Here is a 17,470-nt window from a genome sequence, read left to right as displayed (position 1 = left end):
TAGCTCAGATGTACAACATCTTCCAAAACATGTTTATGTTACGTAATACAACTAAATACCAGAATTTCCGAAGATCAGATGTTAGGGAAAATTTCATAAGCGTACCGTATACATCTTGATCAGCTAAAGGTCAATCTCTTTCAGTATCCATGTCGCATGATCAGTGACAGTTAAGAAGCTCGTGTGCATTTGAGGAATGGTGCCAACCTTGTTCCCAGGATCTCTCTTTTTCCTGCCTCCTGGAAGAAGAGAGATCCTGAGAACGAGCTACGAATTTTGCCGACAATCTATTATAACTTTTTTGGCAAACGCTTTCCGTAGTCTTGAAAAAACCTGACACATTAATCGATTTATATGCCGAAGGGCAAGCTCAGCTAACCTTGCTAGCTGGATAAGTTCCAGTGCAATGCAATACTTATATCGTAAATGGCACCCGGAAAGCACGTGATGTCAAGAAATCACAAATCGCACAGTCATACAAGAATGGGACATTACATCATCTGACTATTTAACAATTATTCACCAAAGGCCAAAGGCGAGTGAATATTCACAATGTTCACTGAAACTGAGGAGAATAATTGTTTTAGTATAATTTTCAGAGGACTACAAAAATAACGGACTAAAGCATAAAAACACAGACCTAATTGTTCGTTTGCATACACGTATGCAGCCGTATTTATAATAATAAGCTTACATATACATAGCCTGATTCTCAGACTCCGAGGTCGTTCGCGGCCACTTCGCTTCCCCTCTCTTCCTAGCTGTGAGGGAGAGAGGGGAAGCGAAGTGGCCGCGAACAACCTCGGACGTCTGAGAATCAGGCTAACATGTACATCGATTGTCAATCAATTTACTCATCGAGTTCGGCAGTATAACAAACGAGCGAAACACTACGAAAAATAAATTCATCCGTTACCTTTGTTTTATCGTTGTTGATTTCATTCACCAGAAAAGTTTCAATGTAATGGAAAACTTATATATTGATATCCCGAATGGCTCCGGGAAAGCACGTGATGGGAATCATGAGACAAAACTCCATGTCTGCCCTTTGACATCCAGGATCTGATCAATACCGGTGTCTCATGACAGTTCTAAGCTGCCAGCCATTCAGGAATATTCTAGATGACTTCAGTGTTAGACCGCTTCAAGTGAACTGCGTTGGCATGCCCCAAACACACACTTTCACACTTTGAGTCGACCAGCCTGAGAATTTGTACGAATTCAAAACTCCAAAATGCTTCTCCACATTGGTTTGGCTTTGTGTTTCTTTTCCAGCAGTTTCTCAACAGCAAGGTAAGACAGAAACTGAAATGCAGTTATAGCGACGCTTTCTCCAGTTAAAATGATCTTTGGAAACTCGATCCCACATCAGCTCACATCTAGGCAGGGTTTGTTGACTGTATAGCCGGCTTTAAAAGTAGCTTCTGGTCTTTCGTTAGTTTAAAACTGTTTGGCTGTAATAGACCCTTTGCAGGATCCGGTCACATGGTACTGAATTAATTACGCTGGGACGCAAGTTACACAGTGGGACTTCCAAAACAAAGGAAAGTCGGGCTGGACTGGTACGAGTTCCTTTGTTTTGGAAGTCCAACTGCGTAACTTGCGTCCCACCGTAATTAATTCCGTACCATGTGACCGGATCCTGCAAAGGGCCTATTAGTTCAGGAGAAGTGAAGCATATTATTATTCGTACGTTAAGGAAAAGCAGCAAAGTTATTCAGATCTCAACTTTATTTGACGCGTGAGCTGCGTTAAAGTGGCGTTAGTCATAACGTGATAATTGTTTTCGGTCGAGCCAATCTAAGGGGCAAAAAGACAAATTCCTCGTTCATCTGTATTTCAAAACGGTCATGCATGTTTTGTCAATTTCGTAAACTTTTACGTAATTCCTATGACGAAAATCCGTCCTTATCATGCTAATCGACATTCTAACAATCCAAGAAATGTGAATAATTTTTTTAAGCGTTCTGAAAATCACTTAAATATCATAACTAGATATATTTTTCTTTCGGAACAATATCTTTCGCCTTTTCAGACCTCTGTGGAGTGGAGAATGAAAGGAGGAGTGTTTCAGATGATGACGATTTAATATTGTGCTGAAGTTTTTCTTATATTAATCATAAAAAACGTTTTAGTGTATGAGGCACTTGCCGCGTTGTATTTGGTCAGTAAAGGTCGGGTAACAGGGAGCGCTTTCACGACTCAACACAAAGCCGCGCTTACTGACTAAGAAAGTGACCCCTAAGATGCTGAGCCTGCAGAATAGGCTGTTCAGCGGGTACAGTCTGAACGCCGACTGTGGTACTTCGGTGCCCTGAGGTGTTTTCATACGTCATTGTGATTCCAGTCAATCATTATGAAATGAAAGCCAGCAAGGATTGAAAAGAATGAAAACCTTCGATTACTAATTGAGATTATCTCATAAATAACAAACTCGTACCAAATTTATAGACATTTTCTTTCTCTTTCTCTAGTGGGCTGAACCTGCAAAAATACAAGGTGTTGGAAATGGACAACAACGGAACTCTCTATCTTTACAGATCTTCACTGCTATGTGTGAACGAGATCATCAAACGACTGACTGAAGGAAGATACCAGCTGGCTGAACCGAACAGGTTACTAGGTTAGGCAACACATGCAATCAATCAAGCACGAGCATCAAGTCAACAGGAACCTTTAATTTACATCAGTATTAATGTTTAAATATTTTCTTATTAGACTAATTAATAGATTGAGCAAGCTTTTCTTCTGAGTTGGATTATTTCGTTACCTTCTGCCCTATAAAGTCGAATAGGCCTCAAATATACTCTTACAAGTTAAGATTTTTCGATGATGGTAAGCTGTAAAAAAACAATCGATTCAGTTCAATAATTAATATCCCCTCAGATCGAGTTATAAGAATGTAAATAAAGATAAGTTATTAATTGAATAATAAAAAAATTAATTGTTGAAATAAATTAACTCTTTAATTCATTTATTAATTGATTAAATGAGTTTTTTGCCTTTAACTGACAGGACTGTCCAAAAACTTCGCAGCAATGAACTGTCAAGACCTTACGCTGAAAGCGCCATCACTCGTGTCAGGCGTCTATTGGATAGACCCAGATGGTGGTTCCCATGGTAACGCATTCCAGGCTTACTGCGACCAACAGACGGACGGTGGAGGCTGGACACTAGTTTGGAGTTACACGTTCACGGCTTACTTAAGTTTCACAAGTAGCGCAAACGCTGTCACGCCGCGTCCAAGCTGGTCAGCCAGTGGAGCTAACACTCGAGTGTCTACAACAGCTCCACTGAGTGAGACACATTACGAGGCCATGGACTTTGCTTTGTGGCGCACCATTGGCAAAGAATTCCTGATCAAGAGCAACATCAACAACTGGATCGCATGCAAGGAAGACACTGGCAGCTTGGTGCAACTGAAGGAGGGGTCAATCACTTGTAGAGTGGTTAAACAGATTTCCAAGCAGTGTGCTGGTGCGGTGCCGAACGTGGTCCGTTTTTACAACAGGGGACCGGGTCTCAGCCGAGGCAGTCACTACTACTACTTCGATAGTGACACGAGTGGTGACTGGCCTACCCATGATCCATGTGGAACAAACGCGGCAAATCAGTTAAAAGATGTGAGTTATCCACATGGAAATATTTTTGTTCGCTAAAGAGTTATTAGTAACCGCTCACTTCATTAAAAACCTGCTTTTTGAATTGTTTTAATGGCTTTAATATACAAAAGTAAATACTCAAGGCATTAATTAGTGTAAGCGTAAACACAAGTCTTAAATCTGTTAGAAGAACAATTGTTTTTGTAAGACCCAGTAAAGGAAACGGAATGTTATTCCGGTTTAATTTCATTTTGAATACGTTTCACAGCATTAAAGGTCATCTTGTGACGTCATGGCGAAACGTGACATACTTACTACGCCAGGAGTTAAATGTTTTCATTGGATGACAATGTACAACCACAGGTATCTCAAGCTCCTGTCGAGCCGTGAACATTACTATGTAACATTGCGTAACAGCTTAAATATAAGAGTTTGTATGGAAATGTAATGATTCTATGTGACAGTTCGAAATATGGAGAAGAAATTGAATCAAAGGAGACCTATGGCCAAACTCGTGGATTAGGTAATCTAGAATTGAAACATATTGGTGAACTTGCAATTACTGGTGTATTATCAAATGCTGTTAAAACAAGCCGGGTTTGTACCATGCAAGGTCGCAATTAACTCACAAAGTGTAGGCTTTTTCGTTGGCTTTTTTTTTTTTTTTGCACACATATTACAAAGACATACGTCCAGAATAGCTAGGGTGGCAAAATTGCAGCAGAACATGGAATGGTAAAGGCTAAGGGTTCTTGGGTCACAGAGGACACTCCTGCCAAACAGATCATAGAATATTCTCCCCCCTGCCTCTCCCCCCCCCCCCCCTTCCCTCACACCCAGATCTTGATGTTGATCTGCCTGCTGGAAAAATTTGCATGTATTCACGTCCTACGAGCTCATAACCGTTTTTCATTGCATTTCATTCAAGGTTATAGATAAGGTTTTTTATGAGACAGCACTTCTTTTCCAATGTGGAACCGCTTGTCTCTATATATATTGTACGTAAAATACATCAAAATAAGCAGGCTCTTTTGCAAGCATTTTCAAGTGTTGATCCGACAAATCTGTTGACCATAAATATGTGTTCCAACAATAATAATAACAGCTTTATTGAACTGTCAATGTATTTATTATTAACTAATAATTGGGGACAAGCTCACAGGGGGTTTCTTTCCCTTTGTTATCTTTTCAATCAGGAAGCAAAAGTGTAAACAAAAGACAGGGTAAAAATCATTTAAACTTATCAAAATCAAGTATTTGGGAGTTTCTTTCCAAGTTTATGTGCATTTCACATCCCACTTAGAGTTCAGATCAATATACTAAAATAAACAAGACAGGTATAGAGAACACAACTTTAATCTAAACTTAACTCGATGTCGGTTGAACATGGACAACACAACATGAAAAACTTAAGTGTTTAAACTGCAAAGCGGTGAACGAAGGTCCTGCTTGATTGAGCGTTGGATCTCACAGCAGATCTTATCAGCCAAACTTGAAAAGTAAAACGATAATACGTCACTACTGCAAGGCTGACACAATGTCGTAAAGTTAAAACAATATTTCGGCTGGCCTCAGGTCTAGATGTTACTAAATTATAAAAATGAAATTACAATATTATGCAATGGTGCCGATGTTTGTCTTGCATTCAATAGCTGTTTCGTTCAGTAAAAGTTGTTCGTTTCGCTCATATAAGCTCATTAAGGTCGAGGAATAAGACACATTCTCATCAAAGCTTACCACATTAGCTTTTCAGGTCACTTTCCAGGAAACAAATGCACATCTCCTGGTCATTTTGAACGCCTGGACGACTCAAATTCAGCCTTCAAGTTGGCCATAGTACTACTTCGCACATTCGAAGTCAACTCCACTTCACTTTAGCGAAACACCTAATATTAATGGTCGTGTAAAAGCTACAAAATCATCAATATTCGGGCTGGCACGATGCATGCATTGAGTAGTAGGCTTACACTAACTACACGGTTACTATTCCAATATGGCGTCGGGCTCGGTTACTATTCCAATATGGCGTCGGACGCGGTTACTATTCCATCATGGCGTCGGACTCGGGCGCTCTCGTTCGGGCCGACTAATTTCGAACAGTGTCTACACCTAAGTGAGTGAGTGAGTGAGTGAGTGAGTGAGTGAGTGAGTGACACATTTGCATATCGGAGTCCCCGCAACAAACACGTTTCTACGCTTCGCGTATCCACGAGTTTAATAAAAACGACTTATTTCGAGTCTAGAGGAATTAAGTACGACCAACCTACACATGACCACTCTCATGTGGCTTTGATTGCTCAGTTGGTAGAGCATTGCACCAGTAACGCAAAGGTTGTGGGTTTGAATCCCTTTCAGTGCCTGAAATTTTTTCCGGGTCATTTTTCCAGTAGTATTATGGCTGCGTTCGCATCTTTCATTATTTAATAGCTACTGTTGGACATCCATTACCATAAAAATGCACGTTTTACGGCAGCGAAAACTACGGCATTACTTCCTTAAAACTGATTTGCCAAATAAAACTGAACAATACTGTGGACAGGACTTGTTACGAATGGAGCGTAAAGACATTGAAAGAAGAATATATAGCAGACCAAGTAAGTCAAGTAAGACTTGCATGTAGGGTTTAATTAGACTGAAGGAATGTCTGCTGATGGCTCTAAAGAACGTGGTCAGAGACGCTCGCGAAAACCTGCTAAAGACAGGTTATTTTGGATGAATAACCTAGCCGTGATTCCCATGAGTGGCCACGGAGACGAAGTCAACAGAGTCAAGTAAGTTAAAGCAGGGAATAATTATTTCCGCCATATAATTGCGGTTCCGTTTGCTTTCGTTTCGTCAATTTAATCACGCTGAATATTAACTTAACTGAAAATAAATGTGTCTCACACGTAAGCTGATCTCGTGGTCAGGTTATCAGGGATATGTTAATTTTCGCGCTTTCGATTAGCGTAGGACCTAAAGTACCTAAACTGGGTTAAGTTAATTTATTGCTTTGATCGGAGGTGATCGGTGATCGAAAACAATCAGAAACAAACAAAGTTTTTCTAACGGTTTCACTGATACAAAAGGTAATCAAAATATATTTTGACTCGCGGAATTCTAGAGGCTATGGAATCGTTCTCAATGTTTATGCTTTCACGTCTGACAAAATTACAGATGATCAGTTCTTACTTAAGTCAAAAGTCCAACAGAAAACTGTGGGTGAAGAAAAGGAAAATACAGTAAAGCTGGAATGCCGAAGGTGCCTTTCCCCTCAATTTTCTAGCCGCACATTTGACTCAAGCTAGGAGATCTCTGCCAGTACAGAAAACACAATTCAACTCCTTGCTAGGCCTAGATATACCTTTTCAGGAATTACGTGATCTTTTTTTTTATGTCCTATATACATCCACTACTGCATTCTTCTTGAAAATTGTTAAAGGGGACAAACAAACACAGCGATAGCTGATCGACGTGACTAAAACACCACACGCGTGCATACGAGTAACACACGAGGACATACGAGTAACATACGACTACACACCGGCGACCACATACGAGTAACATACGAAAACATACGAGTACATACAGACACATACGGTAATATACAGATTATACATTAATACATTGGTTTACATACGAATACATGGGAGCAACATACGATGACAGGAGGGTAATAAACATGAATTGTACTATTTTTCTCTTTACATTTCGTTTTTACATGTGCGCGGGTCATGTCTGGCACACACACCTGAGCGAGCGCAAGTGCCACATACGCGCGCGTACCACACACATGCGCCTGTGCCACATACATACGTTTTCCATACGCGCGCACGTGTGGCGTGCTTTTACGCGGGGGGAGGGTCTCTTTTCATTCAATGAATTGAACTCCTCTCCCGTTCCTTAAGAAAGGGGTAAAACAGTCTGAATTTCTTTCAAATTTGCAAATTTTAGTTATTCTCTTGACATAAGTACATTTAAAATCCATATATATTTTAATCCAAATTAAATTTACTGGTTATGTACCGTAATATAACCTTCCATAGTGCAAGTCAAAAAACGATTCAATAAATCTTGGAAACAACAACACTACTTTGAAAAGAATTTTCCACTTCACAAAGCGTTAACCAATGTATGCATATTGTATATTCCTATGTCTTCGTATGTAACCAATGTATTCGTATATAACCTGTATATTACCGCATGTGTCTGTATGAAGTCGTATGTTACTCGTAAGTAGTCGTGTGTTACTCTTATGTTACTCGTATGTAGTCGTATGTTACTCATATGTAGTCGTATGTTACTCGTATGTACTCGTATGTAGTCGTATGTAGTCGTATGTACTTGTATGTTACTCGTATGTACTCGTGTGGTGTTTTAGTCACGATCGCGATAACTACAATCGCGGATAAAACATGTTGAGACAAAGAGATATCAAAGCCACTCTCCTCAAACTGCGATGCGAGAACGACACCCTCAGCCCAGAAATGCCCCATCTCACCCTACCTTCTCAATGTTGCCGTTGGTTTCTGGAAAAGATCTTTTCCGACGAACCATTCACGCAGAAAGCAACATTGAAAGAGGGGAAGGGCGAGGAAAAGTGGGTAATAAGAGTGTCTCATAAGTGTACATTTGACTCAGTTGTCTCAACAGTTTTGTCCGCGATTGTAGCTTTGGGCATCGGTGAATGTCCAAAACCCAATTAATATCTTAGCAATAGCTTTCCGTTAATGTTCGATTTTTGAGCAAGGCTGTAACAAGAGCTACCAAGGCCGAACAACAAAGAGGATATATAGCTTGTTTATTTGATTAAGTTCTGTCCACCTAAAGGAAGTTCCAGACTATACAAAAATCGATTTCATCTCATTTAATTGATCTGGACTGAGCCTACAAGAAACTAGAAGAGTGGAGAAATATCTGTTTGTTTGATTTTCTTTTTAGTTAGCTGAATAATTTAACACAGAAACTTTGTTATAAATCAATTTATTCATCTTCACCCATCTCTTTCGTGACTAGGAGTTACGTAAGGCCTCAATTTTTCATGCTAGTCGGTTTGAAACTAAGTTAAAATAACATTTGTCACTCTTTTGTAGAAAACGGCTAAAACCTCAATAAATATGCGGTTTTATGTTAATGGGAAATCAGTGCGTGTATTGATTCAATCCAGTCTGTATTTGTCTTCCTCTATCAGCTCCGAGACTAAATGCATGTTGTGTGGCTAGTGATGTCATATCCCTTTGCGAAACGAAACGCTACGCTGTGCTAAATCTAAATTGGAGCCAAAGAATCTCTTATTCCCTGCATGCAGACAAGGAAATTTCTGTCATTCACGCTTTGGGGAAGAAAGAGTTATTCTTTCCAGGAAGTTCCTCGCAAGACTTTTCGCTTTTGTTTTTATTTTCTTTCTTTTCCCTGCTAGATACTTGTTTCCTTTTCTACACTCTATTTTTTACGTTTCGGTGTTTAAACCTTAAATATCTGCAAAACTTTGGATCGCAAACCCCTGTCTTTTCACAGCTATATCGCCTGATTAACCATTCAACGCACTTTTTGCGTTAATTAGTGGCCTTGCAGTTTTTCAGTTGGACCTGATATAGTAGAAAAAGCAGTAACCTTTCGATTTGACTTGGGAACTTTCAATGAACGTTAATTGGAATTGTTTAAGTATCCTGAACAAGACTGTACATAACTACATATTGCAGAACAGTTCGAGACATAGACCATTAAAATCGCTAACATAATTAAGAAAGTTGTTCCGTATTCAAAATCATTATATCTTAGCTTTGAAATTAGCTAAGATGTACAACATCTTCCAAAATATGTTTATGTTATGCTTTAGAACTATATACCAGACCTTTCGGAAGATCAGAGGTTGGGGAAAATTTCATAAGAACACCGTATACATCTCAGATGAAGGTCAAGCTCTTTCAGTATCCATGTCTCCTGATCAGTGACACTTATGAAGCTGGTCAGCATTTGAGGAATGTTACCAATCTTGTTTCTAAGATCTCTATTTTTCCTACCTCCTGGAAAAGGAGATATTCTGGGAACAAGGTTCGAATATTGGCGGGTCATTATAAGTCAGTCTTTCTTGGCAAACGCTTCCCCTGGTCTTGAAAAAGCCTGAAACACTAAATATTGACTTGATAATTAATTGTCATGGATAAACGCAGCTAACCTTGCTGGCTGGATAAGTTCCAGTGTAATACAATACTTACAGACTTATTTCGCAAATGGCACCAGGAGAGCACGTGATATGAATCATGAGACAAAACTCCATGTCTGCCCTTTAACACCCAGGATCTCTATTTACCGCCGTCTGATTGGATAAACCTCCAAACTAATAAATATCGGTGTCTCATGACAGTTCTAGCTAAGCTGCCAGCCATTCCGGAATATTTTTGTTGACTTCAGTTTTAGTCCGCTTCAAGCGAACTGCGTTGGCACGTCCCAAACACTTCCACAAGCTCAACCGTATAGCTTATAGAGTCGGCCAGCCTGATCGAGTATTTGTACGAATACAAACCTCAAAAATGCTTCTCCACGTTGGTTTGTCTCTGTTTTTCTTCTCCAGCAGTTTCTTAACAGTCAGGTAAGACAGAAACTGAGATGCAGTTGTCGCGACGCTTTCTCCGGTCAAGATGACCTTTGGAATGGTAACTCGATTCCACACCAGCTCACATCCAGTCAGGGTTTGTGATCTGTAATCTCAAAATGGTATTTGGTAATTTCTATGACGACGAAAGTCCGTCCATATTAGGCTATATCATGTTAAGCGACATCCCAACAATCCAAGAAATGTCAATAATTTTTTTAAGCGCTCTGAAAATCATTTAGATATCGTAACTGCATATATCTTCCTTTTAAAACACTGTGTTTGACGTTTTCAGAAGCTTACTACATTTTTTTGGAGACTATTAGCGCGCGCTATGATTGCTTGCCAGATGTCAGTATTAATCGCGCGTGCACAAATGACGCAAGCAACCCTAAGAAGAAACGAAAACCACTTCAGCACTTGAAAGGCGTTAATTCACTTCAGTATACGTATAGCAATAGTTTCAAACTCTGTTCAAATATGTGTTTAAGACTAGGGCCAAAAAAATATGACAAAAAAACTCGATAAACAACGGGTAAAAAGAGCTCTAAATTACTCCTGCTTTCTCACACGCGATGCATGGCGTCACATGAACGCGCGCTTAAATAAAGGATATGCGCAATTCAATTCTCGTCCAAGATTGTAAAAGCCAGTCTTTGATTGAGGATTGCTCGAAAACCTACCGTACAGCCCACAATGAAAGTTTCACAGTCGATTTGTAGGGGTGAATCACGTTTAGAGCCAAAATTTTAAACTATAAGACAGAATTTGAGCCCTTTTTGATTTCACATTTTCCTAGTTTGCGAAAAATCTGTCTAACAGATTTTTATTTAATTTTGCATAAATGTTAAATTAGAGCCAATTTCTTATTCCTGAAATTTTGAGGTGGGGTCATATGAGTAGACTTTGAGAAAAAAGTGATTCAACCTACTAGTGCCCAGTCTCTCCTTAGGTACTCGGTCGTTCATTTTGGCGATTTGTTGACGTTTAATTGTTCAAGTTTCACATAGAATGGTAAGAGACTTAGTAAACAGTAAATAGAGAAAGGGAAAACATCTTGGAACATTTTTCAAAAGAGTTAGAAGATGGGCTGTAAATCCATCAAAACTGTAGTAAGCCACCTTAACTTTGTGCCGTAGTTTTTCTTTGATTAATCGTGTAACTTTTTGGGCCCGTGAAGCACTTGCCGCGTTGCATTTGGTCAGTAAAGATTGGGAAAAGGGAAGCGGTTCCACAAGTCAACAAGCAGTGCTTGTGACTAAGAAGTAACCCCTGAGGTGCTGAGCCTGCAGAACAGGTTGTTCAGCGGGTGCAGTGGCAAAACCGGCTGTTGTGCTTGGGTACCCTAAGGTTTCTTTCATACGTCATTGTGATTCCGGTCAATCAATATGAAATGAAAGCCACCAAGGAATGAAAAGAATGAAAACCTTCGATTACTAATTGAAACAATTTCGAAAATAACAAACTCGTACTGAAGTTAAAGACATTTTTTTTCTCTTTTTCTAGTGGGCTGAATCCGCAAAAATACAAGGTACTGGAAATGGACACAAATGGAACTCTCTATCTTTACAGATCTTCAGTACTATGTGTGAACGAGATTATCAAACGACTGACTGAAGGAGCATACGAACTCGCTGAACCGAGCATGTTACCAGGTTAGGCGACACATGCAATCAATCAAGCACGAGCATCGAGTCAACAGAAGGAATCTTTAATTTGCCTCGATATTAGTATAGGTAATCATGCGATTTCGAGTTCAATTTGGAATTAATTTGCACGAGTGAGTTTTTCAAAAAGCTCACAAGTGCAAGTTAATTACAAATTGAACGAGAAAAACCGTATGATTACTTATTAGTAATATAAACATGAAAAAATTTGCATGGAGAGATTGCCGGAAGACCTTTCTTGAAACCATTTTTTCTCATTCGAGAAAACTTTTTCCAACATTTCTGCACAACATTTTCGTCATTATTTTACGTAATATCATTGGCTTTGAAAATTTCCTATTGTCTTTCAGCCAATCAATCATAATCCAAAATTACGATATGTAATTTGCACTGGTGTTACACTTTTTACACTGATGTTACACTTTTTGCACTGGTGTTACACTTGAACTGCACTGCTCTCAGCCAATCAGAATCAAGTAATTTTTTCATGTATATTATTAATATTTAAATATTTTATTAGTAGATTGAGCAAGCTTTTCTACTGAGTTGGGATATGTCGTTACACTCTGGTATGTAAGGTGGAATCGTCCGCAATTACACTCTTACAAGTTAAAATTTTTCGATGATTGTAAGTTGTAGAAGACCATCGATTCAGTTGTATTAATATCCCCTCAGAACGATTTATAGGAATGTAAATAGAGATAAATTATTAATTGACTTAATAAAAAATATATTACATGGTGAAATAAATTAACTCATTGATTCATTTATTAGTTGATTAAAAGAATGATTTGCCATGCACTCACAGGACTGTCCAAAGAATTCGCAGTAAACAACTGTCAAGACCTTAAGCTCAAAGTGCCTTCGGTCGTGTCAGGAGTCTGTTGGATAGACCCAGATGGTGGTTCTCATGGTAACGCATTCCAGGCCTATTGCGACCAACAGACAGACGGCGGGGGCTGGACACTAGTTTGGAGTTATACCTTTACCGCTTACTCAAGTTTCAAGAGTACAGCAAACGCTGTCACGCCGCGTCCAAGCTGGTCAGCCAGTGGAGCTAACACTCGAGTGTCCACAACAGTTCCATTAAGTGAGACACATTACGAAGCCATAAACTTTGCTTTGTGGCGCACCATTGGTAAAGAATTCCTGATCAAGAGCAACATCAACAATTGGATCGCATGCAAGGAAGGCACTGGCAGCTTAGTGCAATGGAAGGCGGGATCAATCACTTGTAAACTGGTTAAACAGGTTTCGCAGCAGTGTGCTGGTGTGGTGCCAACATCGTTCAGGCCATCCTCCTATGGACCGGTCATCGAAGCTACAACCTTGTACTATTACTTTGATAGTGAGACAAACAATGATTGGCCTGTTCATGATCCATGTGCAACAGGCCAAGCAAATCATTTAAAAGGTGTGGCTAATCCACACGGAAATATTTTTATTCGTTAAAAGCTCAGTTTTCGTTAATTAAGTTTCGCACATGAGCCTAGTTTTCCAATGCTTGCTGTTTAAGGGTTTTTCTTACCCAGACGAGGCATATGAAAAAACCTAATTCTCACTCAAGAGTGTTTGGTTTTATTAGCCACAGGATATTAGTATCATACATGGCGATTTAAAAAAAAATAATGTGTTATTTTATGTTTAAGGGAAATCAGTGTGTGAATTGATTCCATCCTTCAATGGGAGTCTGTACTCGTCATCCTCTATCACCGGTTACCCTCAGTTTTTAACGAATAAATCTTGTGTGCTTGCTGATATGATATCCCTTGCGAAACAAAATGCTGCTCGGAACTGAACCTGAACTTGTAAGCAAAGAATCTCTTACTTCAGTCCTGCATGCAGACAAGATAGTTTCTTTCATTTACGTTTTGCGGTGGACCTAGTAATTCCTTCCGGGAAGTTTCTCGCTGGACATTTCGCTTTTGTTTTTATTTTCTTCCGTTTTCTTTCCAGATATATATTTTTTCTTTTTTCAGTCTATCTTTTCTATTCTTTAGGTTTCGGTGTTTACAGCGTTTTTCCGAAAAACGTTGTCTCACAAACCTCTTTTTACAGCTGCATCGCCTGATTCACCAATCAACGAACTTTTTGCGTTTATTAGTTGCCCTGAAGTTTTTCGGTTGCGCTTGGCATGGTAGAAAAAGCCAGTAGTAACCTTTTGATTTGACTTGCGAACTTTGAATGAACGTTAGAATTGTTTTAGTATCCTTATCAACAAGATTGTACATGACTACAGATCGCAGAACAGCTCGAGACATAAACCACTGAAAGCGCTAACCTTAATAAGAAAGTTGTTCCGTTCAAAATCATTATATCTTGGCTTTGACGGTCAGCTGACCTTCAAAGACCAGCTGAAGGTCAATCTCTTTCAGTGTCCATGTCGCCTGATCAGTGACACGTATGAAGTTCGTGTTCATTTATTTGAGGAATGTTACCAGCCTTGTTTCCAGGATCTCTCTTTTTCCTACCTTCTGCAAGAAGAAGGATCCTAAGAACAAGGTTAAAATGTTGCCAGTAATCTATTATAACTCAATCTTCTTTGGAAAACGCTTCTCGTAGTTTTGAAAAATCCTGAAACACTAATCGACCTAATAAAAGCTTGAAATGTTTGCCATGAATAAACTCAGCTAACCTTACAAGCTGGATAAGTTCCAGTGCAATGCAATACGTATTTACTTATATCGTAAATCGCACCAGGAGAGCACGTGATTTCAAGAAACCACAAATCGCACACTCATGCAAGAACCGGAAATTACATCGTATGACTATCAGAATATATTGATTTTTTAATTCAGGACAGCTGCCCAACAACAGATTTGTGGAAAACGTCCAGGATTTACGAGGGTGTAAGTGGACTGCAGTTCATCAAATTTGATTTACTTGTGATAAGCTGTCAAGGAAACAAAATTCAGCCATTCTGGTGATTGAAAAACTTTGAATCTTTTAGTCAGAAAGCCTGAACGTGGCTGAACTGCTGAGAGTGAAGTGTTCAACAGAAAAATCAAAGGATTAATTTGAAATTTACTTTCAAGTCAACCGAAAAACACGCCATTCGCACATATATTTGAGCATATTAACTACGCACTCGGCCCTAGTTTCCCGGCTCTCACTTCACATTTACAACACCACAATGCATATCGCTCGCTTATATCATTATCGTTAACCTCAACAAAAATAAAAATTCACAGAATAATACAAAAAGAAAACCTAATTCTTATTTCCAAAAGTTGTTTCAAGATAGTGACTTGATTCATTTACAAGGCAGAAACTAAAACTGAAGACAAGATAATAGATAATTTGGAGTCTATTTAGGTTGGTATGTCAAGAAAACTGACATGGTTGTACTTACTGCAAATAACAAAACTTTAACCTTCATTATCGTCATTATCTGATTCTTTATTTTATGTTTGTTCTATTTTAACAAATTCACTCAAGGAAGCCAAAAGCCAACGAAAATAAAGGACAAACGAGGTATGCGTAATAAGAGCCTTGTAGCGGAACTATCATCAGTGTTGAATGAGAATTAAGTAATATAAGACTCCTCAAGTAGTTTAAGGCCTGGATTAAAGGCTTTTACTGGTGAAAATAATTTATTAGTTATACTTCTGAAGGAACCAGATTTAGCACACAGGTTTTGACGTCCTTAACATTTTAAAGTAGAATTGGTACTTTTGAAAGGTCACGTGACATGTCGCGTGACGTTTCGTGGAAAACAGCCATTATTTGAGGAATTGGGGGCGGTTTTTACTAATAACATCCTGCAAAAACGCGTTTTAGATGCAGGTCAATTATTTCCATCCTCTCACGTTTTGAATGACCGTCCCTCTTTTCACAGAAAAAATTTTATAGGGTAAAAGGTCCCTTTTATCAACAAAATTCGATTTTTCATCATTTATATCTTGTATAAACGAAATTAAGGGAGATCATTCCAAACGTAGCAAGGTAGATCATTTAAATTTGCATCGCAAACGCTCATTTATTGACCAACAGAGTGAAAATTCGCCGCCAATTCGCCGATTTACCAAATTTTAACAAAGTGATCACGTGACATGTCACGTGATCAAAATAATATGTTAAGGCAAGGCAGGACGTCGAATTTTATAATCGGGGAAAAGTTCAGCTTGGTAAAACAAATACAACAAGAGATATAGCTGCCTAACCATAATTCTACTTTACACTCCTCACCGTAACAAGAAATAACACGCAAACAGCGGTGCGTGTTATTTCTTATTAAGGTGGCCGAACACAATTTTCGCACGCGCTTTTGCTGATGCAATTGAGCGCGCGCACAAGGATTGCAAAAAACAAACATGCCGTCAATAGAGCGATCATTTTATTTACTCAACACCCGCAGTATCTGTGCTATTTTTCTCTATAATTTAACGCAACGTATTGATGGCTTTAGTCTTTTATTACAAAGATATGTTAGAGAAGGTAACGATGTAAAGAACCCAGCAATTCTCAGTTTTTTCTTTCTTACCGAAAGAACCCAGTTAAATGCAGCGCATGCGTAGTAAGTCAAAAAATTGCGATTGAATGAAAATTGCACTCGGAAATACGCCTATTTCTCGAGAACCACTCATTAGAATTTCACGAAATTTGGCACGAAAATACTTCAGGAAATAAGTAACTGGAGTATTGAAAATAACTGAACTTTAACAAAGGACATTCTAGATATTCCAGTGAACCTTCAACAAGGGATAATTAAAGATCACACTGTTAAATTATTAGCAAAATGGTGTTAAGTTGTGAGAATCGTTACAAACTTGTTGCATGCAAATTATAAAGAAAATCTAATGAATAGATTTTCTGCAAATAAAAAAAAAAAAGATTTTAAAGGCCTGTTTATATTTATTTATGTTGCCATGGCAACGGCACATACGTCAGCTTAGCCATCAAAACACCAAAGTTTGTGTTGTTAACTAGCTTGTGGCCATTTTTGACGACCGAGAGATCAAGGGTTTTAGAGAAAAGGTGAATGAAACACAGGTATCAAAAACTGTGTTTAGCCACCTTAAGCTACGATGGCCAAAGAAAGAGAGTATTTACTCCTGACGCAGGCCTTAAACTGCTTGAGCACCTCTTCGCTTCTAACAAATTCAACAAAGATAATAGCAAACAAAACACAAAGGGCCACTTTTAGTTTGTCTATTTGTGCTGATACGAAAAGCCATCGTACTTGTCATCCAGAATACTCAAACAAATAATTAATTGATGATCTACACTTTCTATAATCAGTGTTACCAACAAAAAGCCTTCCTCAGTTGGTTCCTACAAGAATAACACGCGATGCAAACAAAGCTAATTGAAACTCGCGCCTAACTGAAATTTACTGGGATTATAGTATTAAAGAGCTGGGGGAAACCATTTGTACTTTTTCAATTCTGAATAACAAAATTCATTTTTTGCAGACAAGGTGATTCGCATTCAGCAGCGGAATTCATGCACAGCATCTGCGAAGATGAAACATGACATTCCCTTTCAACAAATAACAATATATTGCTAATTTGTTTTGATAACAGAGATACATTTAAGTTTGACTATAGTCTCCCAAATTGAAGAGAAAAACGTAGCAATTTTTTCTCAAGAACAAAAAACGTCAAACTTGAAAATAAATTCCTCTT

At 38.7% G+C, this 17,470-nt stretch overlaps 2 protein-coding genes across 2 annotated transcripts; both read left to right on the top strand.

Annotated features, from left to right (window-relative positions):
- The first annotated feature begins 962 nt into the window (after positions 1 to 962).
- On the top strand, positions 963 to 3,768 carry LOC145503035 (uncharacterized). The gene is made up of 3 exons (XM_081482460.1): positions 963 to 1,293; positions 2,475 to 2,623; positions 3,016 to 3,768. The coding sequence occupies exons 1-3, from the start codon at positions 1,235 to 1,237 to the stop codon at positions 3,657 to 3,659; spliced, it is 852 nt and encodes a 283-aa protein (XP_081338586.1). The 5' UTR covers positions 963 to 1,234; the 3' UTR covers positions 3,660 to 3,768.
- Positions 3,769 to 9,403: 5,635 nt separating this feature from the next.
- On the top strand, positions 9,404 to 13,945 carry LOC145502888 (uncharacterized). The gene is made up of 3 exons (XM_081482289.1): positions 9,404 to 10,173; positions 11,683 to 11,831; positions 12,652 to 13,945. Exons 1-3 carry the CDS (start codon positions 10,115 to 10,117, stop codon positions 13,293 to 13,295), a joined length of 852 nt encoding a protein of 283 aa, XP_081338415.1. The 5' UTR covers positions 9,404 to 10,114; the 3' UTR covers positions 13,296 to 13,945.
- The last annotated feature ends 3,525 nt before the right edge of the window (positions 13,946 to 17,470 follow it).

This window comes from Orbicella franksi, chromosome 11 (genome assembly GCF_964199315.1).
Source record: "Orbicella franksi chromosome 11, jaOrbFran1.1, whole genome shotgun sequence".
Classification (NCBI taxonomy): domain Eukaryota; kingdom Metazoa; phylum Cnidaria; class Anthozoa; order Scleractinia; family Merulinidae; genus Orbicella; species Orbicella franksi.
The sequence above is the reverse complement of the archived record's forward strand: the minus strand, read 5'-3'. Positions and strand labels throughout refer to the sequence as shown.

Bases quoted from the DNA above. Each gene is read 5' to 3' on its own strand.
- LOC145502888 (XM_081482289.1), top strand. From the start codon at position 10,115: ATGCTTCTCCACGTTGGTTTGTCTCTGTTTTTCTTCTCCAGCAGTTTC. The intron at 10,174-11,682 runs GTAAGACAGAAA...CTCTTTTTCTAG, and splicing joins AGCAGTTTCTTAACAGTCAG to TGGGCTGAATCCGCAAAAAT. The intron at 11,832-12,651 runs GTTAGGCGACAC...ATGCACTCACAG, and splicing joins TGAACCGAGCATGTTACCAG to GACTGTCCAAAGAATTCGCA.
- LOC145503035 (XM_081482460.1), top strand. From the start codon at position 1,235: ATGCTTCTCCACATTGGTTTGGCTTTGTGTTTCTTTTCCAGCAGTTTC. The intron at 1,294-2,474 runs GTAAGACAGAAA...CTCTTTCTCTAG, and splicing joins AGCAGTTTCTCAACAGCAAG to TGGGCTGAACCTGCAAAAAT. The intron at 2,624-3,015 runs GTTAGGCAACAC...TTTAACTGACAG, and splicing joins TGAACCGAACAGGTTACTAG to GACTGTCCAAAAACTTCGCA.